Genomic DNA, 14,889 nt, shown 5'->3' with positions numbered 1-14,889 from the left:
CATCTATTGTAGAGAACAAATTCATATTTGTTACATTGTGAGTGTTGTAGGTTTTCGGTGATCTAGAAAACCGAGTGTGTTGTGAAGTTTTCGGTGAACTAGAAAACCGAGTGTGAGGAGTGAACGTTGTTCGGTGAGCGTTGAAAACCGACATAGTGTGGTTGTAAACGTTATTCGGGTGAGCATAGAAAACCCGGTTGTGATAGTGGATTTTCCCCCGGGAGTGGGGAGCGGAGACGTAGGACGGAAGGTCCGAACGCCGTGATCATATTGTGTATTTGCATTGTTTACACCCGTTATTGTGTCTACACCCGTTATTGTTTCCACTAGATAGATACTTATTGTGATGGTGAAACATGTTTTTGCACGGTGTAGTGCATGACAGGTTTGACATGAGTCCACCTATCTATGTAGGCCGTACGGACTACGACCCATTTGGTACGGTGCGATGTAGGTCGTCACCGACGATCGATCTGCTCGACAGGCTCTGGCACATGCTGAGAGAGAGCAAAATTTGCCGTAGCACATGGTCGGGGACATGCATCTCCACAATCTCCCAACAGATCAATAGAACTCTGGCTCTCCACAAGTCGGGACTATCTCAACAGATAGGTGCAAGAGTATGCATATCGAGCTCCGGCGGTGAATATGATCTCCACTTGAACTGAAATAAGATAAAACATTTATCAGTATTAACTACAAAACTATAATATTCATAACGAATCGAGTTTTATATTTACCTATTCGTGTTTGAGGACATCAAGCTCATTTCGGTAAAACTCACGATGTCGTGTCGCTGATTTGTAGTTAGCGTACCACACATTATACCTATTTGGCATAAATAATATATGAGTTCAAATTCAGTTGAATAAAATTGTATGGATAATTATACATGTATGTCAAAGGAAAATGTCCCTGTAAGTCGCGGTGCACAAGCAAAGTCGGTCTGCCAACATGAATGCGCTCCCATGACCAAATCTGGATCAACTTGCAGCATCCATTGAATTCTTTATTCTGCATTAAGGATACTCTACCCAGTTCTCTATACAAGTATGCTAACACCGCATTGTCCCATGATAGTATGCCACATACACCAAAATCCTCCAGCAGTGGCAGCCATCGTGCATGTACAAGAATCTTGCTCGCATCAAGAAATAACATGCACCCTATCATGTGCAGTATGTGTTAGACCCTAGAGGGGGGTGATTAGGATCTTATGCTAATCTAATCCGATTTATGCCAATTAAAACTTATTAATAAATTATTCTTGCAAGATAGATATACAATATGTTATGAGCAAGAATATGCAATATGAATAAAAAGATATATCCTATATGGTGAAATATATGCAGGGATATATAAACAACACAAGGGTAAACAATCTAAACAAAAGATACAATTGTGATAGGGCAATATAAACAATACAAACACACAATATGATTACGGAGTTCGGATCGTCCGTCCTACGTCTCTGCTCCCCACTCCTGGGGAGAAATCCACTATCACAACTGGGTTTTCTACGCTCACCCGAATAACATTTATACCACACAATATCGGTTTTCAATGTTCACCGATCAACGTTCACAATCTCACAATGTAACTACACTCCACACCCTCTAAGTGTTGGTCTCTAGCCCGTGTTCTTTCTCAAGTGCTCGGAATTACCACTTCTCTCTAGGCTTTACTACCGACCCCACTCCTCTTGGAAGCGACCCCGTCTCTCACCACACACTCCTCTCGGTGTACTAGTGTAATACAAAATAAATCTCACAATAAGCACAATACAACAAATGATTGTTCTCTAATATGGATGAGAACACAATGTAAGCTCACACTCAATGATACACTCCCAACAACCCAATTTATACTATGTATGAAATACTATAAGCTCAATGGTTGTGTGTGTAAGAAATGAGAAAATCAATTATAAACTGAATGTAAAACCCTAGCTTGATGAAAATGATAAACAGCAAATAATTAATACAAAGCTAGTATTGAGTTTAGAAATTCTTCTCTGAAAAACAAGATGGAGAGATGGATTAAAATAGAGCTCAAACAATGTAGATGATCTCCTCCACTTGTGAAACAATCTTCACAAACTAAACAAACTTTAAACCAAACTTGAACCATTGTTAAAACTCTTTTAAATTTGTTTTAAAACATTCCATAGGTTGCCCTAGTAGTGGGGGGTTTGAGGGTTTATATAAGAAGAGAAAACAACAACCAAAACCCTAAGCAAATTAGCAAAATCTCCCAAAAACCAAGAAACAGATTCTGTACAAAACTAGCCGTTACAGTATCCATCAGTCGACTGACAGGAAGCATCAGTCGACTGATGAGCTGATTGTTGTATACGATTTCCAGCTTATCAATCGACTGGCGATCAATTCAGTAGACTGATGATCTCGTTAGTGGACTGGTCATTCGACCAAAACAGAACATAGACTAAATGAAGATTCCAGACACTTTCTTCAGTCGACACATCAGTCGACTGACTTCATCAGACGACTGATCAGTCAACTGATAACAGGTTATCAGCCTGACATGGTTTAGAAAATGAGTTCCAATGCTCTGTTAAAAATAGTAAATATATTCCAAAAAATGTAAAACTTTAGAAAATAATTGTAGACATGATGATGAACATGCTATAAAGACTGGTTTTCAAAAAGCTCTTCCTATTTATAAAATATCATCATTTTACAAAATAGTCCAAACATGTTGGAAAAGGAATTTTTGAATTTGCTCTTGCCATTTGTGAAAACTCAGAAATATTCAAAAGTGCTAAAATACATGTTTTTCAAATATGTTGTTTTTACCATTTTAGCTCAAATCAAGTTCTGAAAACTTGTGTAATCATTTTATGGACATAATAAAACATGTTAGCATGGTTTGTATAGTCCAAAACATATTTGAATATATTTTGCATAAAAACACCTATTTTCATAAAAACTCACAAATGTAATGTGTGTGTATATTTGAGCTTATAAAATTGTATATATTTAATATTTATTAAATTAATAAATAATACTTAATATTAACTTTGAAGCGTTCGCTAAATATTAGTCAGCAGTGTTGTTTTTTAATACGGGCTCATTATAGGAAGGGGAGAGAGACAATTCAAGGAGGGAGATCACAATCCTCCAATTTTAACTTGCATTTTTTTTCTAGCTTTATTAAAACCAATAACACAATAAAGTTAAATCTGAATGCTAGTCTAAAAACCAATAACACTATAAAGTTAAATGTTAGAAAAGATCAACAATATTCAACCAATAATCCCCACCCCCCCTCCCCGGCCTTTTAATAGAACTTTTAGTGCAAGTCAACTCATGTATGAGGATTTTAATAACTACCCACTCAAAGGTGTATGATACACAACTAGTTTCCGGCCTGTGCGATGCACAGATTTGTTTAATATACAAAAATTAATGTAGCAAAAGAATGCAAAATAAAACAGTAATAATATATAAGTAGTCAGAAATAATACAACATAAGTTGCATATATAGTTTGGAAAATTAGAAAGTTTAGAAAACTTGAATCAATTTAAGATCATATATAGTTAGAAAAATGTAAATATGTAAAAACAGTATTCAGAAATATAGGGGGAGTTATTTTATTATTTATAAGGTAGAAAAAATTCAAAATTAAACTGAAATGTCAAAAAAGTACCAAAAATGGGTAAACTTAAAAAATTAAAAAAAATGAAAGGTTTGGAAAAATGTAAACATAGGAAAATAATATTTGAACATTTTGTGCGAGTCATATCAATATTTAAACCATTGATAACTTTCCAAAGAAATTAGTAAAATAAAAGTGAAATGTCAAAAAAACAAAGAAAATATAATACCTATCATATAAAGGGTGTATGACATCCACCTGACGAAAATAAGAGACAATGTAATACCTAAATCAAATAAAATCAGTGTAAGAAAATTGTATATGATTGCAATTTAAGAACATCATCAAACCATAAGAATACGACATAAGAAGTACTCAATTAGTTAAACAAAATACAACTTTCACATACTCTATATAAATATAAGAAAGAACAAAAATATTACAGTGAAATGCATTGCCATTGGAGAAAAATAACAAAACATAATATAAAAATATATATTCTAGTAAGATTATATTGAGTTCATCACTTACCAATAGTAAAAATAAACAAAGAAACAAACAGATCTGAAACAGAAAAATATAATTATATAGAAAGAAAAGAAAAATACACTTGTAAAGGCAGAAAAATCTTTAATTCTATCTTTGTCTTTTGTATTCATTTTTTTCCTTTTGTTAATGAAAGAGTGAGCAATCTACCAATCTGTAGAAAAAAACATAACAGTCCAAAATAGCAGTAGAAAAAATGACAACCTAAGATAGGATGAGCTATTTTTATGGAAGAACTTAAATCTGTCAAATTAGCATCAACTATATCAAATTAGAGTGCATCAACTATGTCAAATTTCAGCCAAAAGCAACATGTTAGCTTGCATTTACTATCATATTTCAGCCATTTAATTTTACAAACATTTAATGTACATCTTTACATTTCTTCACCCAGCAGATTTAAGTCTTATGCATCAAAGCGTTCAAGCCAACAACAACGTTCAAAACTTCGAATCTTTATCTTACAAACAACAATAAGAACACAAACTCAAATCATCATTTATTGATATTCATAATTAAATAAACAAATAACTAAAAAATCTACCTTATAAAATGACAAATAAAGAGCAAATTTGTCTACAAATGTACCTTATAACATAATTAAATAAACAAATAACTATGAATCTAAAAAAGGTACCTCATAATTAAATAAACAAATAACCAAAACCAACGGCACATACCTCCGCCTCATAAAATAACTTAAAATATGATTTTTAAAGGATTTTTATCGACAAAAATAGTTAATTTGCTTGCAAGAAAAAGAGCATTAATATCATTAAAAATAATCTAATAGGATATAATTACTGTTCTCAAGCCTTGATAGAAGGAACTAAAATAAAACAAAGAGTTATTTCACTTTAATATCACAAAAAGTTTATACCAATTGAACCTCAATACCCCAAACTTACTTTTTGCCCAAAAAGATCCCAAAGTTCTCAAAAGTTTAACTTTGATTGTGTAAAAATAACTATGGTATCCAAGTTCAGATTAACTTTAAAATAAATACAAAAAACTAAATAATTTCTAGGGAATTAACTCCAAATGAGAAAGAAAAGACATCTATACAGAAAAATATAACACAAACTTACAACTAATGGATGAAACAACATATCCTTTTCCAGGAATAGATCAAATTACTCCCCTCTCCATCTTGGAGAAACAATCCTCTCTCAGCAACCTCTGCAGTCACCTTAAATGTTATCTCAACCTACACACTCTCAAGAACTTCCACATGCTTTGAACAAAAGGACTCCCTGTACTAATTTTTTAAAAAAATAAGCACATTTCAATAAAAAATTCCCAAACAACATAAAATCATCAAAAAAAATGAAAAGGAAACTTATTTTCCTGTATTGAATCCATGAAGAGTACTTAGCAAAGCACCAAGCTTAGAATCAAATTATGCGACCTACAACATAATTAAATAATTGCACACCGGAGAATTATTGCACATCTTAAGGGAAAAAATCTCTTTTAAGAATATGAAAATAATTTTCCTTTTTTAAGGCTAATATTGATATGGATTGCTTACTTATGTTACAATCAATTCAAAGGTAATATAAAATGTTCGTTTCTAAGCATATTTTGTAATTAACCTATAGAGAACAAAATTCTTAAAAGGTTGGTCAATTTAGATGTGAAGCATGTTTGAATCGTTCACATTAATCATGGCTGATTGTAAATGAAAAGGTTGGTCAATTTAGATGTGAAGCATGTTTGAATCGTTCACATTAATCATGGCTGATTGTAAATGTTATGAAACATAAGAATGCAAAGAATGGTTATATATACCAAGACTGCAACACTACCTTTAAATATAGGTTAACCTTTGGTAATTAAAAAAATTAATAGAGCCAATTTACCTACAAACTACAAACTTCGAAAGTTGAATTCAATTAATAATCCAATTGCATTAGCCTTAGTTAAAGACTTAATTAAATTGAAAAAATCACTAAAATCACACAATTAAAGAAGATAAAACAACCAGAAAGATAAAAACAAACCTGTAGTACCCTTTCCAACTGGACCTTCACAAACTTGAATAGTATTGGCGACTGTGTAACAATTAGAGATTCGTAAAAATTTTAGTAAGGAAAGGTTTTTGGCATTATCGGTACAGTACAAACAAAATAATAAAAGTGATTAAAAAACAAAGTGAAACGAACCTGCAATACTCTTTGCGATCGAACCTTTGCGGATTTTATTGATAGATAAAGTAAGCTCTAATTAAAATGGGCAGGTGGAGTTGCATTATTGTTCTAACTGCTGATGATAGAATCTCTAATGGATAGAGATTAATTACAATGCAGGAAAGTTGAACATTTTTTAAGATAAAAGAGGTCGGTTAGACCAGCAAAAAGATCACTATTTGCATAGACAGGAAAAAAAACATAGATAAATTTAAAATAAAAACAACAATTTTGTGCTGAATTACCTTCTAGTTTTTCCTTTTATTTTTCTAGAATATCAATCTACAGGATATAATCTGCCTCTTCCTTCTCTAAACTGCAAAATATTCAAAATCCACAGCTCTAAATTTTTTTTATCTATGTTAGTACTTGACTTAAGTCGTTAGCTTGAGTCTATTTGCAATTGTTTTCTGCAACTTCCTCTTCTTTGCTTCAGTTTCCTGCACAGTAAGAATATAAAAGCAAAGCCCTTTTGTTGATATAATAAAAAATAGATATACTTGGTACAACAACGGGAAAAAAAACTGACCCAAAAATATTGAGAAAAGATCAAAAAGAGTTGGACCTAAAAAGAATCAACTCAGATACGTATCACGAAGGATAAATGCAAAACACACATATAAGAACACCGCTAAAAAGGTTGAAAAGATCCTTCAATTTTAGAACCAAAGGAGACTACCCAAATTGATGCCTACCTTGGAGAAGTCAAAATTGCACATAACAACAAACCCCATATCTCTGAATCAAAAAACAAAGATAACCCATCAAGCAAATAAATTCCTAACCCTATAACAACTGATCATATGTACATACATAGATTTTAAAAGAAAAAGAGCAGATCTGAATAAAAAAGAAAAGATTTTTTTTATTACAATGAGCAGTTCATCATAATCATGCAAAAGGGCCTGATGCTTGAACTGAGCCATCGCTTCCTCTGAATCCATCATCAAAACCCTGCCCACCTTCTTCATCATCTTCAATAAATTCCAATCCGAATCCCAAATAAAGGAGGAGAGAAGAGAGGAAAAGTCTATATTAATAATAATAAGGTGGAAGGAGGGGAAAGATACAGAAAGTAATAAAAGATCAAAGATTTGAATTTGGGATGAGGAGGGAAGATATTAAATGAGAAATTTAAACTTGAGAAGCCAAAATGAATGCAAGTCATAGGAAATTGAAGCAGAAGATGGAAGGTTGTTGAAGATACAAAATATTAAGCCAAAATGAATGCAAGTCATAGGAAATTGAAGCAGAAGATGGAAGGTTGTTGAAGATACAAAATATTGTTATTTTCAAAATAATGAATAATGTTGAGAACCGAAAGTATGAATTCTTTAGAGATTGACACGTGGCAAAAGAGGCTTACCACGTGGTTTTTTCAAGGGGAAGAGATGCCATGTGACGTTTTCAAGGGGAAGAGATTTTAGATATAGAATATAGATTTTAGATATAGAATATAGATTTGGTTAACCATGCACTTTCCCTCCGGGTCCACGGACTCGTAGAATACGGGGCTCAATCAGATCCGATCCACCAAGAACTAAATGTGAAATATACTATTGGGTTAACGGGTGACCCGAAGTCCGTCCTACAGACCGCGATGCGAAAGCCCTTCTCCGTCCTACTACCACTTTCTTATGTTTTATCCAGACGGCCGACCCTACTCACTTCCCTCTCTTTCTAGGGTTTTATCCCCGTCCCCAAATTTCTAGGGCTTTTGCATCAAGCAAACCCTAACTCTCTTCGCATTCTGTGGTCTCCAATCCGATGGATTTCGACGAGTACGAGTACCTGGAGAAGACGGTGGAGAATCCAGATCTCCCGTCGAAGGAGAAAGACTCTGCGAACGGGAACGGCGTTAAACCGGAGAAGGAACGGACTCGGAGGTCGAGGCACAAAGACGAAGAGTCTGAGCGCGAATCCGACCGCCACCGATCCGAGAAATCTAGAGACGATCGTGAGAGGAGCTCGTCTCGGCATCGGTCTCGATCGAGGGAGGATCGGCATAGGAGAGATAAAGATAGAGGTAGAGAGGAGAGGAATGGGAAGGACAGGGATAGAGACAGAGACAGAGAAAGGGATAGAGAAAGGGAGAGGGAGAGGGAGAGAGAGAAGAGAAGGGAGAGGGAGAGAGAGATTGAAAAGGAAAGGGAGAGATCAAGGTCTCGGAGGAGCCGGAGCCGTTCGGAGAGGATTCGGGACCGAGGGACCGGGAGAAGGAGGAGAGGAGCAGGGAAAAGGAAGCTCATAGAAGAGAGAGGAGAGGGAAAGAGGACATCGGACCCATGACGGAAGGTAAATTCTATGTCTTGAATGATTGTTTTAAAGTCGCAATTCTTTTAATAATTGTTTGTTTTATACACAAAATAGGTGTCTCTAGTTTTCAATCATGCGTGATGGCAATATGTTTTCTGCATTACTTAAGCTGTTAGTCCTTTTTTCACTTTTTCAAATAAATGTTTGAGCAATGCACTTTTTGATCATTAGTAACGTGATCTGTTGTTTTTTTTTTTTTCACTTCAGTGGACTTGGCATTGTGTTTTTTAAATCGATAGCTACATGTTACCTGTGTGACACACCAGACTGTGTGTTGTGATAATATAATGATTAGACAAATTACCTACTCTAAATGAACATCCACTATGACCACTGTCCCATAGAAATTAAAAAACCCATATGTAATTATTTCCAAGATATATCCCCTCGACAATAAAGGACTTATGTTTGGATAACAGCAGGGAACATGCGAGCTAGAAAGGCATGTATAATAGCCTTTTTTAAGGGGAGATAGTTTAGAAATGAATAACACATGTCATGTTTGCATTCGTGCAACCAGTGTCAGCTCTTACTAGAACGTTTTAGATATGATTCAAAAATGATCCTAAAATGTTGACATGTCTGTTATAAAAACTTGTCAGCGCCATGAATATACTTTCATTCGTTTTCTGCTATCTGTTTTGGTTTTTGAACTTTATACTTTAGCTACAAGCATGTCTATTAGGGTTGTGTATATCTGAACTCCACTTGTAATGCTCAGTGGCTATATAGACATGCTTACTAGTAGATAATAGGTGGGGTTGCGTCATATGAAATCCTAGGGTTGAGTTTTTGGTATGCTTTTGTTTCATGAAAAAAGGGTGAAAAACCTAGTTCCTAATGTCCAAGAAAACTTGTGGCTTAAATGATTTATAGAAATGCACTAGGGACATATTTTGTTGTATCTCATGCCATTCCCTCCATAATAAACTGATATGCCTACCTGCCATGTTTTGTTAGGTACGGAACTGCCTGCATTCTATTGCCGTCTTATCCTTCCATAATTTCTAATAGGAAAGGTGAACTGTTTTCTGTAGCATTAAGGTTTTTGCTGTCTGAATTTGAAAGAAAGACAATTTTTGAATACACATAATAATTTAGTATTTTAGATCTGATTTAGTTCAAACTTGTGAATAACGAATCCAATGAACAACCAGAGGTACACCTAAATGCCCCAGAATATGTTCAAACTTATTCTTTCCTTGAAAAAAGTTCAGTACTGTTTGTGGGTCCTTTGTTGGATAAATTGAATGCGAGATAGTATTGGTGAGAAATCCCTTTTTTAAAATTATAGAGCGTGTCGTGAGAGTTTCAAAAATGCATATCAGTACTCTGTTGTGGTTTTGAGTACCCTACGACTTTCTTTGCTTATTGATATGTTTTTATATTTGATTCTAAGAAGCCAAATGTTACTTGATTGTCAAGGAGATGTTCTGTTAAGTTTTGATGTTTTTATGTTATTTATGGTTCTCGTTGATTAAAGCTATAATTATTTCCTTGCGTATATGGCACAAACAAGTTTACTGGAGCGTGATTAACAAGATGCATAATTTATGGCAACAAGAGGTGTTAGACATCATCTTTAGAAGTGCAAGTGCCAAGCTTTTAACATATTTTTAAATGCAAAAGTTTATCCTGTAGGATTAATTGCAATTGCCAAGCAACATGAGAGTATAAATGATATTTAACAGAGCTGAAATGTAGATCCAAATCAATGAAATATTGAAGATAAAAAGATGCACGTATTTTCCAAGAGATTAGAAGATATTTGGTTCTCTGTAGATAGGATATGTTGAATATACTACTTTTCTAGCTGGATATGTTGAATATACTACTTTTCTAGCTGGAATGATAGCCATAGGATTATGTGTATAGTGGTTCTCTTAGATTCGTGGATAGAATGAGTGTTCAACAGGTTTTTCTTGCAAATCAGTGCAGACTGTGTTTTTTGTATAGTGATGTTTTGATATCTGAAGTTTTTTGTCACAAAAAGGGAATAACCTATGAATTGTATAATAATGTCTTCGCAAAGGATAGTCTCTTATCCATTTACCTCAATCGATGTTGTTCTACATATTCATTAGTAGTCCTCAATATTAAAGTTGGAAATTGGGCTTTGTTTCCATTGAAAAAGTTTCTTTTTTCATACAGCCTAATTTGTTTCCAGAAAGTATTACTATACAAAAACTTTTACAAGGAGGTGAAACCTGCTAATCTTATCTATTTTGTAATCTGGTTAATGTAGGTAAATAGATGTGCCTGTCTGGTGTGTTATTTCATAAGTAGACAGGAGTTTGCAGAGTTCTCAGGAGCAGAAAGCTAGTTCATGTACTATTAATTATTTTAGATGCACTTCACAAGTGAATCCACACAGGCATGTGATATAACATATGACAGTGATGCCAGTTTATTACCTCGTTGTATATAGTAGCACCTTTCAACTTTGTTGCCAGGAATGTCCACAAAGCTGCTCTTATTTTTCACTTGAGTGTTCTCTAGTTGACCGTGCTGGTTGGCTGCATGCCACTTTGTCCAGTCCTTTTTCCTTCTTCCCCTTGTACTTCATTGAAGATACTCTTGCTAGTCACTTCTCTCTTTCTCCATTCAGATATGCATGTTTAATCAGGCTATCTGTATCTTTAACATAGTTGGTTTGTCTTCTTCATCTTACCATTCTTAGCTTACTTCTCTGCATGTAACTGCAAAATTTTGAATATTGAAAATTAGATTCTGGACAATTGCAGGATGGTCATACTGGCGACTGAACTCGTCTCAGAATCCTTCTTAGTAGAATTTCTGAACTCTAACCTAAAGCTATGTTGGTTGTGCGATGGTAGAGTCAGTGGTTGTGAAGAACATCAGTGAGTAGTGATGTCATATGATGAGTATGGTTCCGCTCCATCTATGTACATGATGGCTGAAATTCTATTTATTATGCTGCAGAAAAGCTGGCGAGGAGATAAAAAGATGCATTTCACCAATGCTTATGGGAAAAGTCTGTTCAATTGACTAGGCAACAGCCTCCTCGCAACCCACTTCCCCCTCCCCCCACCCCCACACCCCCAAAAAAAGACAAACACACTTAGTTGGTGTGTTGCTCTCCTTTTTGTTTTACAGATTATGCAATACCTACCAAGGTCTTATGTTTCTCTCATTCCCAATACCAGTTCTTTAATTTTCTTGGTCCATTTTAAAGAAACCTACTATAACGGGTCTATCCTTAATGATTTGTGGAGATTGATGTCTAGTTATAAATCAATTTGTTGGCATGGATGTTAGTTGTGAAGTGAATAAAACCTGAATATCATGCTTGCGAAATGTGATTTTTATCATAAATCTTTTATTAAGGCATCATATTAAGTCATACATGTAAAGTGTAGTGGAGTCTGTTTTTATTAATATTTTTAAACAAAATGATGAGGTAATGTAGTCATGTGTTCTTATGCTTTGGTACTCTTAAATTTTGTTTTTAACTATTCCCCTCTGGTTGTCACATCATCAGTTTCATATATTCAAGCAGTATCGGCATATTCTTTCATAACTGTTTTATATTTTTGGTCTCTTCACCTGTTGGTGCTGCAGAGAAACTTTTGCTAAAGTTTGCACTGGTTTCTCTCTGCTAAATTAACAATTTGCAATTTCTTCCATCAGATTGTGTTACATGGAAGTATACGCATGTCAGAGAAAAGGTTACTTCGATGTGTAGATTTTTTTAATTAACTGTTGCTCTTTGTATCTATGTAATCTGACAAACTTGGTGTTAACCAGATTTTTTACCTTTAAATTGGTCTGACATGATCTCATCTCTTCTTGTAGATCAAAGTAGTTCTGTTTGATATATTATTAGTGAGGAACTATATTACTTGTTTTAATTATTGATTATGAGCTTCTTCCATTAAATTTAGGCGTTATAAAGACAAGAAAGAGGAGGTTGCTGAGCCTGAGGCTGATCCTGAGAGGGACCAGCGCACAGTATTTGCTTATCAGGTTGGTTTCTAGTTCCGATTATACATTTATTGTTGATCTAATTTTGGGTATACTTGGGTGGATGTTCCAGCTGACATGTTGAATAATTATTTGCCTTCTGCTTTTCTCAGATCAATTTAAAGGCTGATGAAAGAGACGTATATGAGTTTTTCTCAAGGGCTGGAAAGGTTAGACGAAGTACTGTCATAAGTTTCTACTTGTCAAATAATTAATCGAGCTGTTTTACATTGTTGTGAATTCTACTTGTGTTATCATTTTATTTTTTTACAGTTAAGCTAAAGAAAATCAAGCATGGATCCTTTGCAAAAAAAAGGAGAACTTCCATGCTTCAATGTCAACTAGTCTTCCCGGTTGGGCTTGGTCAAGCTCACAATAGGATTGTTATTACCTTTATAGACAGCAATTCATGTTTCTTGATCTAGAGTGTTTTTATTCCCCTGCTTTTTTGTTGGGGAAGCTGAAAAATAAAATGCAAAAGGTATTCATGATTAGCAAATTTAAGTTGATAAAGATCTAGAACACACTTTTAATCAAAAGAGGAATTGCTTACAGAAACTAAGATTAGATATGCATACTGTTAAATCATTCAGTAATAATAAATTAATAATATGGTTGAAGATAGCTTATGTTCAAAAGCGAACTTTCACATTTATTAACCTGACAACATGAATGCAATGTCGTTCACCTCCAAAAAAACTACAAAACCTGTAGTTCCATCGCATGTGAGGAGGTCTATTAGATTGCGAAATGGTCTCCTCTCAGCATGTTTTGGTAATTAAGAGAAAGGTATGGGCGTTACCATGCTAAAAACAAGGAGATAAATTCATGAACCTTTTGCTAAAGATGAGGGGTTTTGTGGATGAACTTGAACATTCATTACTTCAACACCACATTAACTGTTGGTTATTCAGCTTATAATATTAAGTCTGCCATATATCATATTTCTCCTGCATGAGATGTACATACTGCTATAAGTAGAGCTTAAAGACTACCAATCAAAATATGTACTTGTGGTGCTAGCAAGTCCCAAGAAAAAAAAGGGAAAAAAATCATTTTGGGATGGTATGGTTCCTCCTCCCAGTTGTTGATTTCCAGGCCTACTTTATCGGCTAGACTTTAGTTACAAGGGGCAGTCGTTACTTGCAAGGCCTGCTTTATCGGCCAGTGACTTTTGTGCCCTTGTGCTTGCAAGGCCTGCTTTATCGGCTAGTGACTTTAGTTGCTCTCTCTGTGTGTGTGTGTGTGTGTGGAGAGGAGGAATTCTATTTGTAGGATATGAGCTCAACCCTTACCACTCTGAATGCATATATTTTTCTACTTCAGAAAAAAGATCCATCCTATATTTGTCTAATTGTTGAATTCCTAGTTTAGAAGCTCCAGTTCATTTCGTTTAATGTGCTACTTTAGGCAGTTATTTGTCCTTATGCTATGTTGATATCATATATAATATCTAAGTGGGTGAATTTTGTTTGATTCTCTGACATCAAGGTTATCGATAGCGGATAGCGTCGCGTAGCGGTGAGGCATCGCTAAGGCTATTTCGGGCTATTGCGGCAAAATAGTGGTAAAAAGCGCAAAGTCAAATAGCTGTCTAATTTAGATATGTATAAATACTAAAAAAAATTATAGGAAAAAGAAATCTAAAAGTACATATTGGATGATTTAAAGAGATCCTAAATATGAAATAGACATGTAACCATCACGTAATACCGAAGATGACTGGAGGAGTCAAAAAGTCGTTTTTGAGAAGAAGAGCTTAGCGGTGACAGGACTGCCTTAAGATGAGCTCATAATGAAGGAGGTGAGAGGAAGTATCAAGGTAGGTGCCAGAGGTTATGAGAGGCGGCGGGAGTATGCTGAAAATCACAAGAGACGGTGGAATGCAATGATCAATGGTTGAGTTTAATTTTTAAAAAATAAGCCTCAAACCGCTTTTAAATAGCAGTCAAAAAGCAAATTTTAATTTTTAAAAAATAAGCCTCAAACCGCTTTTAAATAGCAGTCAAAAAGCAAATTTCGAATGTAATTGCTCACTATTTACCGTTATGACACACTATTGGCTGTTTTTGCGAACAGACATATTCCGCAATATGTCACCACTATTGCGCGATAGCGTAGCGGGCGATATCGTCGCGGGAAGGGACCGCTAACGCTATTAGCACCGCTATTACAGGGCTATTTACCGCTATTTATAACAATGTGACATATCCTTTAGAAAGTCAAATTCTTCTT

General features: G+C 34.8%; 1 protein-coding gene and 1 pseudogene across 5 annotated transcripts in view; both read left to right on the top strand.

The window, feature by feature from the left end:
* On the top strand, nt 7,977-11,683 carry LOC109847486 (annotated as a pseudogene).
* LOC109848030 (RNA-binding protein 39) overlaps nt 8,631-14,889 on the top strand; it is a 17,264-nt gene continuing 11,005 nt past the window's right edge. For 2 of the 5 annotated variants that reach the window (XM_020417289.1, XM_020417293.1), the window contains exons 1-3: nt 11,776-11,807; nt 12,576-12,657; nt 12,768-12,824. In XM_020417289.1, the coding sequence (XP_020272878.1) occupies nt 11,791-11,807; nt 12,576-12,657; nt 12,768-12,824 (156 nt within the window). In that variant the 5' untranslated portion in view covers nt 11,776-11,790. Of the gene's footprint in view, nt 8,650-11,775; nt 11,808-11,836; nt 12,658-12,767; nt 12,825-14,889 lie in introns of those variants that run through there. The other 3 variants (XM_020417294.1, XM_020417290.1, XM_020417291.1) reach the window with 3 other exon arrangements.

Source organism: Asparagus officinalis, chromosome 7 (genome assembly GCF_001876935.1).
Source record: "Asparagus officinalis chromosome 7, Aspof.V1, whole genome shotgun sequence".
NCBI classification, from domain to species: Eukaryota; Viridiplantae; Streptophyta; class Magnoliopsida; order Asparagales; family Asparagaceae; genus Asparagus; species Asparagus officinalis.
This window is presented reverse-complemented; position numbering and strand designations above follow the sequence as displayed.